Source organism: Echinops telfairi, unplaced genomic scaffold (assembly GCF_000313985.2).
Source record: "Echinops telfairi isolate 266 unplaced genomic scaffold, ASM31398v2 ScPeMD7_6;HRSCAF=24_1, whole genome shotgun sequence".
In the NCBI taxonomy this organism is placed as follows: domain Eukaryota; kingdom Metazoa; phylum Chordata; class Mammalia; order Afrosoricida; family Tenrecidae; genus Echinops; species Echinops telfairi.
Window position 1 is genome coordinate 3,806,440 of NW_022103903.1, and position 23,669 is coordinate 3,830,108.

The 23,669-nt window shown below is 36.6% G+C and overlaps 1 protein-coding gene across 2 annotated transcripts in view; it reads right to left on the reverse strand.

Moving 5' to 3' along the window:
• GBE1 (1,4-alpha-glucan branching enzyme 1) overlaps positions 1 to 23,669 on the reverse strand; it is a 383,033-nt gene that overhangs the window by 185,830 nt on the left and 173,534 nt on the right. For both annotated transcript variants that reach the window (XM_004706425.2, XM_045286245.1), the window contains exons 4-7: positions 17,133 to 17,258; positions 16,241 to 16,376; positions 13,145 to 13,235; positions 11,737 to 11,946 (exon numbers count right to left, since the gene is read on the reverse strand). In XM_004706425.2, coding sequence (XP_004706482.1) covers positions 11,737 to 11,946; positions 13,145 to 13,235; positions 16,241 to 16,376; positions 17,133 to 17,258 — 563 coding nt within the window. The remainder of the gene's footprint in view (positions 1 to 11,736; positions 11,947 to 13,144; positions 13,236 to 16,240; positions 16,377 to 17,132; positions 17,259 to 23,669) is intronic.

Sequence of the window (23,669 nt, forward strand, 5' to 3'; positions counted from 1 at the left end):
ACTACTAATTTCTAAAATCACTAAAGTTGGGGTGGTTTGTTAGGAGCCAGTAGATAAGTGAAGCAGCAAAGTAGGCCTAGAATCATAAATGCTAAGATTATAAGATTATGAAAGTGATTTCAGCATTTCACCAAAGCAATGGTAAATTACATATAAACAAAATAATCTTACAGAAGGTTTCCCAGGCTTTAATTATTCATGGGAGCAGATAACCTCATCGTTCTCCCTTGGAGTGAGTGGCTGGTTTGAACTGCCAACCTCAAGGTTAGCAGTCCAAGGTTGTGGTAGTTACAGAATTTTATGTAAACTTGAAGATAAACAGAAGTGTAGAGGTGGTATGTAAGTTGCTGTCAATCAGGTCACAGTCTAATAGCGCCTCCTTGTGGATGTAGCCTTCTCAGTATAAGGACCCGGGAACATCCCCCTCTCTGGCTGCCTTCACCCTCCTGCTTGCTGGCCATCTAGAGAGCTGCCATGTTCCACTGCCCTTGGATCCACACCACTATGCACTCACTGGCCTGTGATGTTCCTGCATTCTGCATCATGGCATGTGACTGCGTAAGTCTGAAGAGGAACTTATAGATTAGTATCGGACATACGGACTTGAATGGAACTAAGCTAGGACATATTCTTAACATAGAAGTACTTGTTTATATAAAGCTCTTTCTTACACATACGAGTGTCTGTAGATTTGTTCCTATAGTCAACACAAAGGCTAACTTAACAGTAGAGGTTCTTAAGAAATATTAAAGGTTGTTGATGGCACCATATGTACAAGTGTGCTTAATATCATTGAATGATGGATTGTTAAAAGATTTGTAAAAGCCACCAATAAAATGATTAATTAAAAATATATATTAAAAGTTAATATAAATGGTATTGGATGAAACTGTGTATAATACTTAATTTCTTTAAGGATCCTTGATAGTGTCACTATGAGTCAAAATCAGGTCTACGGCACTGAGTGTGGTTTGGTTTGGATGATGGGTTAGGTTAACTTTTAGGCTGCAAATGGGATGGTGGTTCAAACCCACCAGCTTTCAATGAAACAAAGTTGATACTGTCTGCATCCATAAAAGGTGTATCGTCTTGGTAAGCCAACGGTGCCATTCTGTCTTACACGGTTGCTGTAAGTCGTAATCAAATTAATGGCAGTGTTTGTGTGCTGGAGCCTTTCTGAGCTGAGGTATAATACTTTTTCTTTAGAAAATTGAATAATGTTAACTATACTTTGAGAGCTCATAGCACAGAAGGAAATACACTATAATAAATATTGCTTTAAAATAAAGATTTCTTTACAACATGAAAAATCTCTCCACTTAATGTAGTTTTAAAGCATAGTTCTACTGAAGTATTGTTTTATAGCATAAAAATTTAATCACTAAATGCATTTCTTTCTTAAGGCAGAGTTATACAGAATTGAATGGGCTCTTATTCATCCATATCTGAACTAGAAAACTCAATTAATTGTATTTCTTGTTCAGATTTTACTTCTATAAGACTTATTCAATAATGTGATTAGTGGGGTTATGTCACAGCAGTAATATACGATCCATCCATATAACTTGTTATGAATACATAGTACAATAAAAGCAGTGTTCAAAAAGGTAACAAAAATACTAAATACTTTCACAGAGGAAAATGTTTAAATTTGCAAACTTTGTCTCCTGTTGTAATGAAAATCTGAGAACTAGAATAATTAATCAATTTGTCGCAATCAGAGTGATTTGAAGCCTGGATCTGTGCCATCTGCTTCCTCATCATGTGTCCTTTCTCACTTATTATTTTGCCTAATCTGGCATGAGAGATTCCTACATTGTTGTGAAATACCAAAAGTCATTCCATTTATATCACAAACCTATCTGTTACAATCTTTTACACTGAATTTAAAAGATATATATGCATATATATGAAAAGTATATTAAACTATTCAAATATATTTATTGTAATAACTTAGTTTTTCATTAATTTACACTCTGCTATATTTTATACATCTGACAAGGTATTTCCACATATGATAATATGCATTGGTTCACAGTATTTTGAGTCAACACTGTATTTGAATATAATACAGTATTTCAATTTGATCGTCTAAAAACCCCTCTTATTTATTCAGATGGTAAAAGACATTAGAGATTACTTAAATCTTTGAAAACAAACATTCCAACGCTGTCTTCATTTATTTTTCTATAAAATTAGTGCTCTAATAATACTTACCATGTATGAGGGGTTTCAGAGGATTCATGGGAAAAATTAATTAAAAGATAATGCAACTTTTTCATGAACTTTTTAAAGCCACCGAATATAGAGTTTCTATGTAGATTTGAAAAAAAGAAATCTTAGCTAATATATCTAAAATACTTGATTAGGAACATACCTGAAACATATTCCCATTGTGATAAAATTGATTCTGACTCATGATGACCCTACTGGACAGAGTAGGACTGCTCCATAGGATTTCCAAGGTTATCATCCTTATGAAGCCCTGTGGGCTAGGCTTTGGGTTGCTAACCTCAAGGTGGGAGGTTCAAGTGCACCAGCCCCTGTGGGAGAAAGATGATCTGGTCTGCACTGGTAAAACATTTACTGTCTCAGAATTGCTGAGTCATAGTGGACTCTAATGCAGTGGATTTGGTTTAATCTCCAAAAAAAGCAAATTGCCACATCTTCCTCCTTTGAATTGGTGTGCAGTGGTGGTGGTGGTGGTGGTGGTGGTGGTGGTGGTGGTGGTGGTGGTGGTTGAATAATAGACCTTTTGGTTATAAGTGAAGTGCTTATTCTCTACTGCCATAGCTCTCCTGACACATATTATGTACTTTGTAATATAAAGAAGTATTAAGAAAATAAACCAGGGAATGACTGAATCTAGTATTTTAGATAGTCATATCTAATTACCATCTAGTAGATTCCAACTTATAGTGAGACCCAGGTAGAACTGTCTTAGAGGGTTTCTAAGAGTGTAACACTTTATAGAATAGAAAGCCTCAACTTTCTCACATGGAGTAGCTGTTGGTTTCACACTGCTAACCTTGTAGTTAGCAGGACAGAGTGTAACCCATAATACCATTTAAGTATTATTGTATTACATAAATTGAGTCAAATACATTGGTTTTGCAGGAGCAGAACTATATTTAATAATGGCATAACCAAAAGCATTAAATGTTATGAATAACAATAATTCTCTAAAATTAGATATTTAAATACTGATTAATTCAGCCTGGCTCAAGAGTGGGCAGTATTTTGATCTGTTGTACATAAGGTTGTGATGACTCTAAATGCACTCAGCAATTAACAACAAATATTAGTTATAGGTAAGGCTACAATTTAATAATTAAGACACAAATAATATGGTAGCTTCAGAAAACAAAATATAAAAGAGATTTTCTACATCCTAGAAAAGAGGTTTCTCACATCCAAGGTAACAGATAAAAATAGGCTGAGAATCAAAGGCTGCAGAAAAATATACCAAGCAAATGACTATTCAAAAAAAAAGGGGGGTTGCAATCCTAATCTTTGACAAATTTGATTTCAAGGTGTAAGCCATAATAAGAGATACAGAAGGGCACTATAAAATGCTCAAGGGATCAGTACACAAAGAATCAGTGAACATAATAAATATATATGTGCCCAATGAGAAACACATGACATTTGTCAATCAAACATTCCAAAAGATGAAAAAAGAAATTACAGGGTCAACAATTATAGTAGGTAACTGTAATATACCATTATCTGAGAATGGTAGATCACAGGGAAAGAAGCTTAATAAGGAGGCTACAGATCTAAACATTAAAATTAAATGACTTGACCTGATATTTTCAGAGCTCTCCACCCAAATGCAAAAAACTATGAATATTTTTTCAATATTTTTCATTATTTTCAAGCCCTTATGACACATACTCAAAGATAGACCACATACGGGAACACAAAGTGAACCTGTGCGAATTCAAGCACATAGAGATCATACAGACTTTATTGCAAAAGGAATAGGTACTGACCCAGATCAGAGATAAAATCAGGAAGTTTCTAGAAACCAATGAGAATGAGAATGCGACATACCAAAACTTTTGAAACGCAGCAAAGGCAGTTATCAGAGGAAGTTTGGGAAAGAGATACACAATTGATATGCTGACACAAATCTTACAGCAAATAGAGCAGAGTGAGCAGGGCAATAATACTAATAGCAAAAGAAAAGAAATAATAAAAATCAGGGCTGAGATTCATGAGAGGGAAAACAAGAAAACTATAGAAAAAATTAATTTTTTGAAAGTTGTTTTTTGTTTAAAGGATAAACAGAATTGACACACCACTGGAAAATCTAACCAAGGAAAGAAAAACCAAATGTCAATAGCAAAAATCAAGGATGAAACAGGGGACATTACAACAGACCCTAATGAAATCAAAAGGATAATTACACACTACTACGAAGGTCTGTACTCCAATGAATTCAATAAATTGGAAGACATGGACAAATACTTTGAAAAACAATCCCTCCCTAGGCTATCTCTGATGGACGTCAAGAATCTCAATAGACCCATAGCAATAGAAGAAATGGACAAGGTTATCAAGGGATTAGCTTCATAGGGGAATTCTTAGATGGATTTAGGGAAGAACTGACACCAATCCTACACAAACTCTTCCAAAGCACGGTAAAAGACAGCAAACTCCTGAACCCTTTCTATGAAGCTAGCATAACTTTATTAGCTGAACCAGGAAGGGATCCCACAAGAATCGAGAACTACAGACCAATATCCCTAATGAACATAGATGCAAAAATCCTTAACAAAATACTGACTGTGATAGGTAGAATTATAGTGCCAACCTAGCCAATAAACACAGGTGGGGTTAATAAGGTTGCAGTTTAATTGATGGGCAAAGAGATAAACGGCTCGGCGAGCCTAGCCCTTCTGTCTCTTGCTCTCTGATGATCAGACCAATGTGCTTCTAACTTAGCTAGTTCTCTACCTCAACTTGTGAGCTACACTACCTGTGGCACACCCAACCCATAGATTGTGTCAGTATGGTTTGCGGTTTCTTTGTGATCTGCTTTGCCACACTGCTGCTGTATACATCACTTGAGCTGGGGACTATTGGACCCTGTCATCTGGCTGACTGTTGGTGGCCTGCCCTGCTGCTTGCTGCCTGTGGCCAGATTGCCTGTATTGCTCTAAAGAAGACACAGCTATCTGCTTCCTTGACTTACACCCAGCAGTCCTCGTGAGTTGAACAGAGCCATTTGTACTGCTCTGTGGACTAATTAGCTGTTTATTTCTTATGTTGTATCTATCTATCTATCTATCTATCTATCTATCTATCTATCTATCTATCTACCATCTATAAAATAATGAGTATCCTGGTTTTGTTTCTCTAGAGAACCTTATCTAACACACTGGCCAATAAAAAACAAAAGTATATAAAACAATTCACCATGACCAACTGGGATTCATACCAGGGATGCAGGGATGGTTCAACATAAGAAAGGCCATCAGTATTATGCACCACGTTGACATGAAAAATTATAAGAATCACATGATAATATTGATAGATATGGAAAAAGCTAACAACATCCAGTACCAATTTCCTGTTTAAGACACTCAGGGAGATAGAAATGGAAGGAAAATTCCTCAATATAATATAAGCTATATATGAAAAATCAACAGCCAATGTGGTAGTCAATGGAGAAAAGATGAAAACAATCCCACTGAAAAAGGCGACCAGACAAGGATGCCCCTTTCCCCACTCTTATTTAACATCATATGGGAGGTCCTAGGCTAATAATATAAAGCAAAGAAAAGACATCAAAGGTATTCTCCTGGGGGAGGAAGAGGTGAAACTATAGTTATTCGCAGATGATAAGATTATATATATGGAAAATCTCAAAAGCTCCTCAAGGGGAGAACCGGAAGCAATAGAGGAGTTTGGCAGAGTGGCAGGATACAAGATCAACAAACAGGAGTCTATGAGATTGCTACACACATCAGACAAGATCACAGAAGAGGGCATCAAAAAGGTATTACCCTTCACAATGGCCAAGCACAAACTGAAATATCAAGGGATATACCTGACTAATAAACCAAAATATTTGTACGAGGAAAGATACAGAACGCTATTATAAGAAACCAAGAGTGACCTCACCAAATGGAAGAATATCCCATGCTTGTGGATCGGAAGACTCAATATAGTGAAGATGTCAGTTCTGCCCAAGGCACTGTATAAGTTTAAGGCAATCCCAATGCAATTACCCTCATCGTTCTCCAAAGAATTGGAAAAAGCTGATTACCAACTTCATATGGAGAGGGAAGAACCCCAGAATTAGCAGAGAACTCCTCAAGAAGAAGGACACAATAAGATGGCTTGCTTTACCTCACTTTAGCACCTATTATATAGCCACAGTTGCCAAAATAGCATGGTATTGGTAAAACACATACTCAGACAAATAGAAAAGAACTGAAAACTCAAAAATAAAATATCAGACAACTGATCTTTAATTAAGGGCCAAAAAATATCAAATGGGAAGCGGATGCCCTCTTCAACAAGTGGTGCTGGAGAAAATGGATAGCTACCTGGAGAAAAATGAAGCAAGACCTTTACCTTACTCCATTCACAAGAATAAATTCAAGGTGGATCACAGACCTTGAAGCAAAACCCTAAACTATTAGGGCCCTCATTGATGGAACTGGGACAAACATGAGAACTTCGGCCCAGGGAATACATAGGCTATTGGAAATAGGGAGTGACACAAATACGGATGAGGCACCAAATCGACAAGTGGGATATATTGAAGATAAAACGTGTGTACATTGAAAGGATAAACCAAGAGCATAATAAGAGAACCAGCGGACTGGGAAAACATCTTTAGCAAGACACGTAAGACAGAGGCCTTATTACAAAAATCTACAGTACTCTGCTTGCTTACAAAAAGAAAAACAAAAACAATTGCCCACTGAGGAGGTGGGCAGAGGACCTGAACAGAAGTTTCACAAGGGCAGAAATCCAAATGGCAAATAAACAAATGAGAAAATGTTCCTGATAATTAGTCAAAAGAGAAATGCAAATTAAAACTATGATATATATCATTGAATACCCTCAGAGCTAGCCCAATTCAAAAAATCATAAAGTAACAAGTGGTGAGATAGGAACTTTTTTTTTTTTCCTTTTTTAACATTTTATTAGGGGCTCATACAACTGTTATCCCAATCCATACACACATCAATTGTGTAAAGCGCATTTGTACATCGTTTCTCAAAACATTTCTCTCCATTCAAACCCCCGACATCAGGTCCTCATTTTTCCCCTCCCTCCCCGCCCCTCCCTCCCGCATGTGCCCTTGATAGTTTATAAATGGGTATTTTGTCATATCTTGCCCTGTCCGACGTCTCCCTTCATCCACTTTTCGGTTGTCTGTCCCCCAGGGAGGAGGTCACACACAGTTCCATGTAATCGGTTCCCTCTTTCCTACCCATTCTCCCTTTACCCTCCCTGTTTTGCCACTCACACCACTGGTCCTATAGGGCTCATCCGTCCTGGCTTCCCTTTATTTTCAGTTCCGAGATAGGAACTTTTGTCCACTGCTGGTGGACCTGTAGGTATGTACAGCCATTATGGAAATCGATTTGGTGATATCTAAAACAGATGGAAATCAAGCTACCATACAACCAAGCAATTCCCCTACTGGGCATATACCCAGACGAGGCAAGAAACAAACCACAGCCAGATATCTGTGCTCCAATGTTCATTGTGGCTTAGTTCACAATTGCAAGGAATTGGAAACAACCCAAATTTCCATCAACTGATAAATGGATCAAAAAAACTGTAGAGTATGATGCATCCCTAAAATGGAGCATGATGCATCCCTACAAAAGCAGAGATGAACGTATGAAGCAGATTGCCACATGGGAAGAACTGGAGGAAATTATGCTAAGTAAAGTAGTCCTAGCACAAAAGGAAAGTACAACATGAGTCCGCTGTGGTTAGCTTACAAATGCAAAAGGGGCTTAGTGGGAAAACTACTGGGTACATATATTCTTGGGGAGAGGTCCACGTACTAGGGCAGGGGCCAAACCTAATCCAGGGATATGGTAGCCAACTAAAAAGGAGGGGAAAAGAAAGAGGAACAAAAGTTTTTAAAAAAGGACATGGGTAGCGGGATAACAGGGCACTAACCCCCACCCAAGGGGAGGGTGATATTTATAAATCCACAAGAGAGAGAGAGAGGGACAAGACTTCAACTCGGTACACCAAGATGTGAATGCAACATACTGGCATGAAGCAGGGAACCAAGAGAGAGATCTGCGGGGCCAGCCCCAATCCCAACTACATGGACACCCTCTCCCCTCCACCGAGAAAAATTCACTTCAGGGAATAGCACTGAAGCTACAGTTCAGGGAGAGGGGTACATCTGATTAGAGCACACAGGAGCAAGCAAAGAGGGGAGAGAGAGTGGAACATAACCTGGCCTACCAACCCAAAGGACAATATTCCTGCTTAGAGCAGCCAATGCACAGAAAGGACCACAGGGCTGGCCCCACCAGGAGACGCAACATCCCTCACTATCCCATAGCACTATGAGCGACCACACTGGAGGCACAGTGCAGGAATTGTGCCGGATCTGATCCCAGCACACCAGGGCAAAATGGTAAGAGCATGCAACAGAGCAGCAAAGGGGAGCAAAACAATGAAGTCCCCAGGAAATGTCAAAAGTAGACTTTGGGGCTAAGGCTTGGTACCCCATCTGACTGAACTAGAAAACACTCAACAAACAGATCTGGAACTATTTATAGGCTTTCTTTTCTTTTCTTTTTATTTTTTTGTCATTGGGTTTTGTTGTTTTGGATTTTTGTTTTGTTTTGTTTTATAGTTATGCTTATCACTGTCTCTGCATGTGTGTCTAGATAAGATAGGCAGGATAAACAATCCGGAGGAGAAAACAATGAGACCTATGGTTTCTGGAGGACACTGGAGATGGGGAGGCTGGGCAAAGGGAGTGGGTGTTAACAAACCCAGGGACAAGGGAACAATAAGTGATCTAAAATCAATGGCGAGTGAGTTAGTTAATTGTGCCAACCTGGCCGATAATCACATGTGGGGCTAATTGAAAGGCAGAGGGATAAATGGGTGGTGAGCCTTGCCTTTCTAGTCCTCAGGTCTCTTTCTTTGTGATGGTCGCACCAGGGTACAGCTGCCTTAGAAGTTCCCTGCTTCAGCTTGCAAGATTGACTTCCTACAAGACATCCCCAAGGAGAAGCCACATGGACCTATCCTGATGCAGCCCTGGGTGCTGGAGCAGCAGTGTGGAGACCCCTGCTAGTGCTGAGATGCTTATTCGTTCACTGACTCAGCTTTCCTCCTGCAGTCGGCATCATTGCCTCTGTTTTGTGAGGTGGAGGACTTTGTGGACTGGTGTTGGGTTAATGGGTTAATGTTGGACTTGTGGGCTTGGACAGCATTGGGTTGGGATGTTTTCATGATGCACACTTTCTTTCCATAAAACTCTCATACATGAGTTGATGTGGATTTGTTTCTCTAAAGTACTAGACTAATACAGCGAGAAAGGCATAGGATGTCTGGTAGGGGTAGATCAAGGGCAATGTAACTGAGAGGAATTACTGAAACCTGAATGAAGGTAAAACATGATACTGGGACAAGAGAAAATTTAAAAGGAAATCGAGGCAAAAAATAGGAGGCAAATGGACATTAATAGAGGTCTAAATCCATGCATGTACATATGTAAATATATTTATATATAACAATAGGGAAATAGAGCTATGTACATATATTTATATGTTAAGCATTAAGGTAGCAGACAGACATTGGGTTTTTACTCAAGTACTCCCTCAACACAAGAAGAGTTCGTTCTAATAACCTAGCATTTTGTGATGGTCAGCTTCCAGATGCAATCTTGAAGATAAAATGGGTGTATAAGCAAACATGGTGAAGAAAGCTGAGGGTGCCCGGCTATCAAAAGATATAATATCTGGGGTTTTGAAGGCTTGAAGATAAACAAGCGGCCATCTAGCTGAGAAGCAACAAAGCCCACATGGAAGAAGCATACTAGCTTGTGTGATAATGAGGTGTCGAGGGGATCAGGTATCAGGCATCAAAGATCCAGAACAAAAAATCCTATCAATGTGAATGAAGGGGGGTGCAGAGTGGTGACCCAAAGCCCACCTGTAGACAATTGGACATCCCTTACTGAAGGGTCACAAGGAAGACACGAGACAGTCGGGGTGCAATATAGCACCAATGAAACATACAATTTTCCTCTAGTTCCTTAATGTTTCCTTCCCACCACTATCATGAGCCCAATTTTGCCTTACAAATCTGGCTAGACCAGAGCATGTACATGGGTATCTATAAGAGCTGGAAACACAGGGAATCCAGGACAGATAAACCCCTCAGGACCAATAATGAGAGTAGTGACACCAGGCGGGTAAAGGGAAGTTGGGAGGAAAAGGGGTAACCAATCACAATGATCTTCATCTAACCCCTTCTCAAGGATGGACAACGGAAAAGTGAGTGAAGGGAGACATCAGTCAATGTAAGACATGAAAAAATAATAATAATTTATAAATTTCAAAGGGGGTCATAAGGGAGGAAGAGTCAGGGAGGGTGGGTAAAAAATAAAGAGCTGATACAAAGGGTTCAAGTAGGAAAAAAAAACGGTTTTGCAAATGATGATGGCAACATATGTACAAATATGCTTGACACAATAGATGGATGGATGGATGGATTGTTATGAGAGCTGTATGAGCTCCCAATAAAATGATTAAAAAGAAAATAGGTCTCTTTAAAAGACATACACCAATATTTCTCCATGAAAAGGGAATCTATTTAAGGTTAACTCAAGTAAATAATGTTATATTTAAAATGTAAAATATGATTCATATTAATAATTGGAAGAGGCAAGATAATATACATTAAATGACATAGGAGGCATGGTAGCACAGTGGCTAAATGCTTAGCTGCTAACTGAAACAGCAGCAGTTCTAATTTACCAACAAACTCCGCAGGACAAAGAAGAGGCCGTTTGCTTCTGTAAAAATTATTTTGAAAATCCTTCTTCTATTTTTTGGATTCTGTTGTATAGAATCACTATGGAGTTGGTATAAGTTGGAACCAACTCGATAGCAATGGGTTTTAAGATTTGTAAAACTGAAATTTAACATATCAACAGAAGCCCTGGTGGGGAAATGGGTTATACTTTGGTTGTGGAAAAAACAAACAAACAAACGGAGACTTTCTCCTCCCATGAAGATTTACAGTCTCAGAAACTTACAGGGGCAGTTCTGCTCCATCTACAGGGTTCCTATGAGTAGGAATTAATTCAATGGCAGTGAGTTATCACCAATATGTAAGGAGCCCCTATGGCACACTGAGTAAGCATCAAGATGCAAACTGCAAGGTTGTAGGTTCAAACCCACAAACTGCTCGGCTAGAGAAAGAGGTATTTCTCTGCTCCTGATAGAGCAGATCGACTCTGTTCTGTGAAGTCACTATGAATTTCAAATCAATTCAACAGCAATGGATTTTTTTTAATATCACATGCTATGCAAAAATAAGGGAAATTCTATAGCTACATTAAATCTAATCCAAATCTAATTAAAATATCATATTAAGTATATGAAATACCAGTAAAGCATACACATACAATGAAGTTGGTTAAATTTCTTGAAATTAATTTTAAATTTAAAAAAATTTGGATAGAGAAAAACATATGTATCATATAAAATATATACCTACTTGGAGTAGGCAAACAATCTACTATCCCAAAGATCGTGATTCCCTCGAGGTCCGGAGTGAAAATAGCAGGAATCTGTTCCATCAAACATATTCAATCCATCCTCTGAATTTTTTGAAGCATGGCTGTGTACTACATCTAAGAGGACTGTGATTCCCATTGAATGTGCCGTGTCAACCAATTCCTTTAGATCTTCTGGTGTTCCAAAACGGCTAAAGATAGAGAACACAGCAAAAACAAGATGTCATTATGCATACACTTGTATCGGTCAATCTTTTAATATGCACCAATTGTTTTACCAATGCTACACTATATATTTTAAATATGTAAATGCTTTATAACATGATCCTTAAAAATCAAATTTGCTTAGCATTGGGTTATAGACCCAGTCAATAAAATAATAAGTATTTAATTCAGTCCATTAAATATTCATTTTTAAAGTTTGCCAACCAGAAAATTCTGATTCTCCAATGTTAGAGACCCTAGCGCTGGTCATGTTTGCTCAGATGCCTCCCCTAGCTCTTAGAGTGTGTGTGGTGGGGGAGAGTTTGAAAATGCCATCAATTCTTTCACTGAGGCCATTCGTCCTTCACTTATCCCAAGCCAGAGTGCCCTCAGGTACCAGTGGCCAGATAGATGTGTCCTATCTGTGACCATACAAGTAGAAATGACGGGTAACGCATATGTACCAGTGCATGTGTTAAAAGTCAGCATGGAATAGCAAATCAAAAGCAAGCCCAGAAGACAATTTTCCTTAATCAGTATATCACCTTTGATCTTGTGATTATTTTCTGTGTGGTGCAGTGGTTACGCATTGGGCTGGAATCATCAAGGTTAGCAGTTGGGAATCACTAGATGTACAGACCAAGGTAAATTATCCATTGCACTCATTCAAGTCAATAGCATCTCTAATGCTTAGAAGCCTATGATGTCCTCCTGCCCCCAGACCCACATGGTTTGGATTTCAGTATCAAAGGAAAGGCACCCTTTCTATAGGTTATAATGTCTTACCAAAAACCTCCCCAATCACTTTCCTAGTTGGGTCTCTTTCCAATAAGGATGCAAGCTCTGGTAAAAAGAAATGTAAAGTCCTCCTCTACACCAACCAAATTCACTGCCATTAAGTCGATTCTGACTCACAGCAGCAAAGCTAGAGCTGATTAATGTGATAATTTCTGAACATCTTTTATCAGGAACAATTAGATGAGCGGCAATCTCTAAGGCTGGATTACAATCATCTGTTATCTGAATAAAGACATGCTTAGCTTCTGCTAATTAGGCTAACATGAAAGTAGTTTATAAGACATTGTTCGATCAAAAAGTATATATGTGTGTGTGTATATAACATATCAATAATATAATATTTATTTGCTCAGAGTGAAAACAACCATAATGAATTTTTCATATTACCTGGAAGCTGCAAAGAAGCTTGTGATTTGGTAACCAAAACTGGCATAATATGCATGTTCCATGATTGCCATCAACTGAATACAGTTGTATCCTATTTAAAGAAAGGTCAAATAGAGATTGAAAAACATAGACATATTGAAAACTCATGCATGCTATAAAATCACATCCTTATCCAAAGACAATATTAATTGTACATGTAATCTAGGTTTAGTCAACTTGAGTACAGGCTGCTTAATGTCAAATTAATCTTATTCTTTTTGTTCAGTAACTTGCAGTTTCTCACAAAAATTTTTCAATATGCCATTATTGGAAACTTAAAATTCACAATTAGATTTATAAATTAATATTTTAAGTGTGTATGACCTTCTAACACAAACTTGGATTGTTAGTTTCATGAGAATTATAAATTGACTAGCTATTTGAAGAAATGACTTCATTTTACCAAGTAATAAATGATATGCAAATATACTTTTAATTGGAATTTATAATATTAAAGATGAAAATCTACATATGCTAAACTTCAATTATACTTTTAATATTCACACTGAAGATTTTGAAAGGTAAAAGTAATTAAATAAATTGTATATACTTTTTATTTTACCATTTTCTTAACACTTCAGCATTTATATTATATATCATAAGAAATGTCACTAAGCCAGCTTTTTTTGCAAAGTAGCTTTTACAGAGCCAACATTAATACCACTACTTTCCACTATTTTTTTACATTTATCAAACTATTCAAATTTTCAAGTTTGCATGAACACACACACACACCCGTCTTCCTATTTTATTCCCAAATATTTTGCTTTAATATAAAATTAAATAACTCAAAGTATATACTGTATTAATATATTTATTAAATTTTATAAAATTTACCCAAATATTTTCCATATAAAGAAATAATATTCATAAGGGGGAAAGTTTGACCTTTAAAATAAAAGTAGGAAAAGTATGTTTTCCATCTTAAAAATAAGACTTGGGAACTTTTCCAATATTGATTGCTTGGAAAGTAACATTTCTGCAATACATTAAAGTTCTTATTCTGCTTTCAAAGTCAAAACCAAATCAACAAAACTTTTATAAATTGTTTGAAATATATATATGTATATACAATATACTTATATACTTATATTCAACAACATACCATTTAATATGTAATCTTACTTGTGGATTTCTAAAGCAAAGACGTGTCAAATTAATTTTATTCTTCTTGTCCAATTATATTGCAGCTTCTCACAAATATATTTCAGCAACCCATCAATATTGGAAAACTTACAATTCATAATTGGGGATATAAGTACACAGGAAATTATTAAATTCCCTACAATTTCATAATATACCAGAAAGTTATTATTGTTGCTTTCTTCATTATTTTTTAAAACAGTAAATGGACTCTGACGGTCCACAGAATATATACAGAGCTTATATATAAAAATCCCATGTGGAATCTCCACTGGGTCAGTTGGCCTCAGACACACTTATAACCCGAGGACTTCAGTCAGAAAATACATGGTGTCTGAGGAAGTGGAAAGCAGCAGCTGTACCAAGATTGTGGAACTGTTGGTAGGCGGACAAACATGATGTCTTGCTACATCAATGCCCTATATGTATATGTATTTTTCCTGCAAACCTGTGATAGACATTCTGTTTTCTTTTGTTTTTGTGTGTTCATATTAGGCTGTATCTCAGAAGTATTATGTCACTGGAGGTCACCCTCTTAAAGTTGTGTTGTATACTTTTCTGTGTTTCGGTCTATAAAACCCAGGATTGATGAACTTACAGGGACAGCAATGTAGAATAAGGGTTCCGTGGGCAGAAGGTAGAGTAGTGGTTGGGGAGGGGGCTGGTATAAATGGGAGACAATGTCAAGGAATGTAGGAAAAGAATATTTGGAAACTGTGGTAGTAATGTACAATTCTGCTTGATGTGATTGAACTATGGAATGATGTAGTTATTAAATCCAAATTAATAATAAATTAAAATAAATAACTTTGTAAAAGAAAGAAATTATACCTTATTACAGTGAAGATGTTTCTTACATTTTGTAATTTATATCTCTATTATGTAATAAATATTATTCTTATGAAACATAAGTTTATAGTTTTTACTGTTAAGTTTTATGGAATTCATTTATATTTCCAGCACTGAATTAGGTAACTCAGACGGAAAGATAAGTAAGAGAACCCTTGTCCTGCTGGTTTATGTGAGAACAAGAATACAAGCAATTTATTGCTATACAATATGATAGAACATGTCAAATGCAATATTAAAAAATAATTCTCCTTACAATTAATTAATTGTGGTTTATGGAAACTGACCTCATCATAATAGATAAGATGCATAGGACAGTGAACATTTTAACCAGAAGTTACAAGTTCTCCTCTGGTAAAAATTAAAACTGCCTACTGGAAACATAATATTAAATACACTTTTTCTCCCATATAGCTATTGGAGCAATAGCTAATAGGCAGTAAAATTATTTTTAAAAACACCTCATTAACTCTCAAAAGAAAAGTAACATGTTTGAAGCAAATGGAATCAATAATTCAGACAGATACTCGTCACTATCTTGACTGTTCGCCTGAAGACAGGGTCTGCGTCATTATGGTCTAATACACGAACATCTGAGAGGCACCGAGAAGATCCCCCATAACGTCTGTCAAATAAGTTATACAGACAGGCACTCTATTCAATGATTCTGATACAGAATAAGTTCCTGTTAACTTACAAATATTACATTTTTCTTTAACAGATTAAAATGAACTGGCTGTAATCAATGACCACTTAATTGGATAAAAGTTTTCTCCTGTAGAAAAGTAATTATGCTTACATATTTATCTACAATTTGCAAGCATCAGGCACATTACTTGAAATTGAAATTGGAACAGTATCTTGGATTTTCATGCTCTATCTTATTCCATTTCTCTATTCTATGCTATCACTATTACAGGGCAATTTGAGAAGCCTAAAATAAAATGTATTTCTATTGCATATTTAATCTCTTAACACAAAAAGACACACTTGTAATTAGCTTTTCTAATAAGAGAACAGACTCATTAAAATTTTATCTGAATAAAAATCTCAGTTATTACTTACCAAGGTCTTTAATTCTTGGAAGTACATTATATGTAAAATGTTTATAAGAAGCAACTTTTCCTTCATGGGAAGAAATTCCCACATGAGATTCATAAATTCTTAGACTTCTTGGCTTCTTTGGCCTCACATGCTTACACTACAGAATGTAAAATTATATATTGAATTAGTCCAGGATTCCAGGAATGACACCAAATGTTAAATTGTTAAATTGATGGATGATTCAACTCAGTCAAACACTAGGAGCATATAAAAGGAATTAGCTAGCTCCATTGAAATTGCTGACATATGATAAAAACAAAGTAAACATTTAAAAATTGTATTAATAAATTTAATTTTTAAAAGAATCATGTATTAATCTGATTTTATATGCCTTTCTCACAGAGTAAAAATATTTTATGACCTAAGTACAAATAAGAACCACAGATGCAAATGATTTCTGAACACACCTCTATAATTTCAAAGGTAGCAAAGGGAGTCCAAATTTTTTAAAAAGATAATAAAAACATATATAACCTTAATTAATAAATTTATGAGGTAGCTTTTCTATGTATTTTCCTTAAAGGACAAGGATTCTATTGCAATCCCAAGCTAATGAGAAATGTTGTATAATTGTAGAGTTTATCATAAGTCACAAATAGGACTTTATTTATTTTCAGCATTCTTTATGAGTCAGTATATAAAAATTATATATATATTTTGGGGGGTTTTCCTTCACAGAACCAGATGCTTAAAGAACTATATTTTATTGGCTACAAATGATGTACTCATTTATGTATAACATAACAAGAACACTATGGGCTAAAATTCTAAAGAATATAAAGTTATAAAAGTAAAACATAATTTTCCTTGAAATATTGGAACATGCATTTATTCAAGGATTTGTTGTTCTCACTTTATATGGGTGTTCCGGATCCCAGTGTATCCAATCATAATTCACATTATCACCTTCACGAGCCACATACTTCGCCCACGGTGAAATACGATACAGGATCTCTCCACTTTTATTAGTAATAACTACCTAAAATCAGAATGAGATGTTACTGCTTTGAAATACTTCCTAAGATAATATATAATAATTTATATGCATGGCTATACGTAGTAACGGGGAGAATAATTTTAGGGCTCTAAATCATGACGCAGAGGTGTGGCCTTAAGGAAGATATTTAAAGTCTATGAATAGTCCTTTCCTTAATCATTAGCGTATATAAATAATGTAATATGCAGTGAACACAAATAATATATGAAAGTTACAGTTAACAATCCATCAACAGAAGGAGATTATCTTACTCTATTAAAAAAAAAAACAATAAATGAGTTGTATGACCACCTCTTTCTTTTCCATTTCATGGTGTGATAGGTAGGTTCATGTGTCAACCTGGCCAATAGGAATATGTGTGATTAATAAGGTCACAGTATGATTAGAGAGCAATGAGATAAATGGCTCGGCAAGCCCCACTCCTCTCTCTCTTGCTTTCTGGTGATTGGACCAGCATGCGGCTGCTTTAGCTAGTTCTCTGCCTTAACTTGTGAGCTACACTAGCTGTGGGATAGTCAACCCATGGATCATGTCATGAAAGCTTGAAGTTCCTTCGAGACCTGCTTGACCATGCTGCTGGTGTGTACATCACTTGAGCTTGAGGCTGGTGGACCCTGCTGTCATGCGTTGCTTGAGTTTTGAGTTCCAGATCTCATGCAGGCCTGATCGCTAAGCTTCTGAGCGGCTGACTATTGGTGACCACCCTGCTGTTTGCTGCCTGTGGGCAGAGTGCCTGCATTGTCGTAGGAAAGACTCAGCTGTATGCTTCCTTGACCTTGGACCCAGCAGCCCTCATGAGTTGAAGGAATTCCAGTATATTAGCTGTTCTACAGGTGTGAGTTGAACTTAGCCCTCTGTACTGCTGTGTGGACTAATTAGCTGTTATAGTCCTTTGTGCTGTATATACCTATACCTATATCTATATCTAGTCTATATCTATATTTATAGATATATATATAAAATCATAAGCGTCCTAGTTTTGTTTCTCTAGAAAGCCCTGTCAAACACACATGGCATCTCAATAACATTTTCAGAATAAAAGATAAAAGTGAGCTCTCATTAATACACATACCCAACACTGTATTACCTTCTACCCATTTCTCAAACACTTCAACACCCTAATTCCTACTATGTTTTATTTCATGAACCTATTTTTTAATCATCCATTTCCATATCGTACAGCAGTATAATTTTCACTCTTAAAACCAGTATTTTAAAATGCAAATACAATTTTAATAAATCCCTCATCTTAGACTTAGTAATGAAGAAATAAATTTGAATTTATCCAGAATGGTAAGGTAAAAAAGTAAATCACATAGCAAAGTTTACAAGTGACTGAATTTACAGTTTTCAAAAATTATTTTCTCTAAAAAGTTATGCTTTTTAAAAGAATATAATGTATGATCAGAAATATTCAGACTGAGGTCTCTAGTATACCCCCAGATTTGAAAGAGGAAAATTCTAATACTCATTCGTTTTGGTAATTAAATATTTGTGTACTGCTTTATAGTTTAGAAAGGACTTTCATATTCATTATCCCATTTAATTTCAGAGAATCATTATAAACCAAACATTGAGTAAGATTAATTAAGATTCCTGAAGTCCCAAAGTCACTGAGTTACTGCATTAAAAGCTGAACAGGAAGTTACTGATCCTTCCTTCCTTCCTTTGAACAGCCCTCCGCCACACTATCACCCAATGCCAAAAGAACAATTCACGGTTTATCATGAAAAAGACAGGGGAGCAGGGAAAAGGCAACCCTCCATTTTTCATTGTGCCTCTCAGTTATTCACCCGTCAGAACTAGGTATTGATATTACTCAAGTAACTGTCACAAAAACACAGAGCACATAGTACCAGCCCATTTAAGGAGTATTTTACATACAATTTTATTTCCCTTGAGCCATATGAATCTAATAAAACATATAAACATTACATATATAAGAAAACATATTTTTGATCAATCATCAACACACATTTGACTATGTAGAAACTAAAAAACAAACCAAACCAAAAAAGAAAAACATAACTAAACTCACTGTTAGCAAGTTAATTCTGACTCATATCAACCTTACAGTAATAGAGTAGGTTGCATTAAGATTTCTGAGGCTCTAAATATTTACGGGAATAGAAAGCCCCCTCTTTCTCCCTTGGAGAAGCTGGTACATTTGAACTAGAAACGTGTGATTAGCAGCACAACTTTTAACCCACTACTCACCAAAGCTCTTTACAGAAAACTAGAAATGAATCTTTAGTGACAAGAATTCTGCCTAATCTATTCAATTATCTATTCTTTCTTCTGCAAATGACTCTCTAATGACCACGCCCTCACACATGCAAACGTAAAACTGATCATTAACACATAATCATTTAGAAAGAGGCCTACTAGCAGCAGAATAGTTTAATTTTTATGTAAAGAATATTAAGATTCTCCATACTAAATACAACTTCACCATCCTTTGGATTATTGATTTGTTTATCTTGCTGTACATACAAATATCCTCAGTGGTTACCAAGGAGTGATGAGTATTGGAAAAAAAAAACAGTTCCCCATTGTCCTCTTATAAGCTTACGTGTTTTGTGGGCACCAAGAACTATAAGAATGTGACTACTTTTTTACTTTGACCATTGTCAAGGGTGTCTTTGTCAAGAACAAACTAAGAGATGAAGACAAAGAGGAGGCCTGTTTATTGCTTGATAAAAGATTGATTCCTCAGGCTCAATATTCACTAGCTATGACATAAAGTTAGTCATTGAGTGAACAGCATTAATTTGGACCTTATGGTGTAATTGCCATGAGACTTGAAAGATAGGGTAACCAAAAAAATGTAATGGTTAAACTGCATAGTGTGCCGTAAGCATTAAAGTCCTTTGTCTCTGATCCAACAGTTTTGAGTCATTTTCTAGAATCCATAAAATAAAAACAAATGTGTCATTAATATGTGATTAATTAAAAATTAATAAATGAGTTTAACTTACTATCTTTAACCAATCAATTCAAATTAACAGTAACCCCATGTGTTTCTTATTAGAACTGCACTTGATGTTTCATCAGCTATGTTCACCTGGAAGTAAAATGACCAGGCATTTTTTTTAATGTTTTTTTTAACCGTTTTATTAGGGACTCTTATCACAATCCATACACACATCAACTGTGTAAAGCACATTTGTACATTCATTGCCCTCATCATTCTCAAAACATTTCCTCTCAACTTAGGCCCCTGGTCCTCATTTTGTTCCCTCCCTCCCCCTTCCCCCCTCCCTCATGAGCCCTTGATAATTTATAAATTATTATTTTGTCACATCTTGCCCTGTCTGATGTCTCCCTTCACCCACTTTTCTGTTGTCCATCCCCAAGGGAGGAGGTCACATAGAGTTCCCTGTAATCGGTTCCCTCTTTCCAACCCACTCTCCCTCTACCCTCCCAGTATTGCCACTCACACCATTGGTCCTGAAGGGATCATCCGCCTTGGATTCCCTGTGTTTCCAGTTCCTATCTGTACCAGTGTACATCCTCTGGTCTAGCTAGACTTGCAAGGTAGAATTCGTATCATGATAGTGGGGGCGGGGAAGAAGCATTTAGGAACCAGAGGAAAGTTGTATTTTTCATCGTTGCTACATTGCACCCTAACTGGCTCATCTCCTCCCTGAGACCCCTCTGCAAGGGGATCTCCAGTGGCCTACAAATGGGCATTGGGTCTCCACTCTGCACTCCCCACATCATTCACTCTGGTAAGATTTTTTGTTCTGATGATGCCTTATACCTGATCCCTTCGACATCTCGTGATCGCATAGGCTGGTGTGCTTCTTCCATGTGGGCTTTGTTGCTTCTGAGCTTGATGGCCGCTTGTTTACCTTCAAGCCTTTAAGACCCCAGATGCCATACTTTTTGATAGCTGGGCACCATCAGCTTTCTTTGCCACATTTGCTTATGCACCCATTTCTCTTTTTATTGGCATATAATTCACATAGCATTACAATTTAGTAGTTCAATCATGTTAAAAAGAGTTGTACATTCATCACAACAATGAATCTCACAACATCTTTCTCATATTCATTGTTGTTAGCTCCTCATTTCCCCCAGCCTTCCTTGCCATGTTCATAGGTAATTATTAATCCAGTTACGATCCAGGGTTTCACATGCAGAAAATCACACAAAACAAAAATAAGAAAGAAGCAGTAAGAAGACCAATAACAATGACAAACAAAACAGTAAAACACCTCAATTGAAAAGAAAGCAAAAACAAAAGGGGGATCAAATAATAAGGTATTACATTTTAACCTAACTAAAATTGCCATTATTGAGTTTACAATGCTCTTTGACTGGTAGAAAGGTGATTCAAATTCCTCGATTCACCAAAGGTTTAATCTATTTGGGGATTCTTCAAATGGATTGTGAGCTTCCAGTGTCATCCATCGCCTTCTAGAAACTGAATGTTTGGAATTTAAGTGATTATACCATTCCCTTCTTTGATTTGGATTTTATTACTTAGAGTCCTGGGATCACAAAGGATGAAATGTTTCTTCCTTGTGGACACAGTGACAGCCAGTCCTGTCTTGCAAGTTGCCTGTGCATGGATTTGAACCAGCAATCTTTCATTTAGTAACTGTGAGTGTCCCAAAGTGCACCACTCACGGAGGTTATATGTTGGCTAAAAGAACCCCTAGATCTGATAATGCAGCGGTTCTCAACCTGTGGGTCACAACCCCTTTGGGGGTCAAATGACCCTTTCACAGGGGTCACCTAAGAATGAAACATTACAGTTATGAAGCAGCAACAAAAATAATGTTATGGTTGGGGGTGACCACAACATGAGGAAGTGTATTAAAGGGTTGTGGCATTAGGAAGGTTGAGAACCACTGTGGTAATGGATTATTTACTCATGCCTTGTGAGACCTCATATTTTGAGACCTTTTGAGACATCATATTTTTTTAATTCTAAGAGTACTCTTTAATCTGTTTTTCTTAACTGTAACTTGTCACTTTTTAAAAATCTGGTATTATAGTTACTTCTTGGGATACAGACATTTTAATATCATATTACTTCTTTTTTTTAGTAACAAGGCTGTAATGTAGCATACAGCTAACTACCATTCAAAGACTTTACGACAGTGATGTTTCCCCATGTAACATGAAAGTCTTGTCCAAGGGGGTGGAGGGGCGGGGGGATGATAGCAGTTGATGCCAATTTTAGTTGATGGCCTTTGAGAGTGAGGAAACACCATCTCTACAATCTTTCTCTCCTCTTCCCACTGGGTAGAGATATAAGTGAAATATCAATTGAACGAGTCATGCTAAAGATGCATCCTAGGGGCTTTGTGTGTTATAGAAAACAAGCTTCCCCCACTAAATCTAGAACACTTCTTTGTGATTGTCATATAAAAGAAAATGTCTTTCTCTGCAATTTACTTCACTGAACTTTGGAGAAATCTTGTCCCATTAGATTAGACTTTCTAATTGAACATACTTACATACTGTAGCTACCCTGTCTGACTTTTGATTTGGTCTTTCTAAAATGCTCTGGCCATGGAAACCAGCTAAGTATGTTATAATAATGCAGGAAAACAATGTAAACCACCAGGGAGAGATATTTCAATGAGCACAGAATATGAAATTACTGGATTGTACTTAGCTCAGAGTATCCTCCCTGTCTTTACTTCTCAATATGTCCTGGACTAGTGCTCCACTTGCTGAAGAACACATACAACCCTCAACTTGCAACACTGAATGATTCCATTGTCAAAATATTGAAGGATAAGGGAATACCTGAAGAAGATGAAAGAAATACACAATCATTATACTAAAAATATTTCACTGAAGTTGAACCACTTCAGGAGATAGCATATCATCAAGAAGTAGTGGTACTGAGAAAAATTACAGGCTACACTTAAGTTAATGAAGAAAAAAACATACAACCACTCTCTACCAATTGACAGGATACCTATTAATGCAGCACTCATTGACCTATGCCCCACAGTAAGAATACAACTACCTAGCCAAATACTGAAAGAGACCCACATTTGTTCCCATTCCAAAAAAAAAAAGGTGACCAAACAGAATAAGAAATTTCCTTCACAAAATCAATAACATCAGAAGCAAGTAAAACTGTCCTGAAGATAACTCAAAAACAGTGCAGTAGTACATTGACAAGAATCTCAAAGAATGTCATGCCGGTTTCAGAAGACAGCACCAAACAAGGGATTGATTGCTTACATAAGGTGGATCTTGGCTGAAATTAGATAATATCAGAAGGATGTTTCCTTGTGTTTTATTAACCATGCAAAAACATTCAATGTGTAGACTGTAAGAAACTATGGATACAATTGCGAATAATTAGACTTTCATAACACTTAAACTCCTGTAGAAGCTGCACAGAGACAGATGAGAGTCACT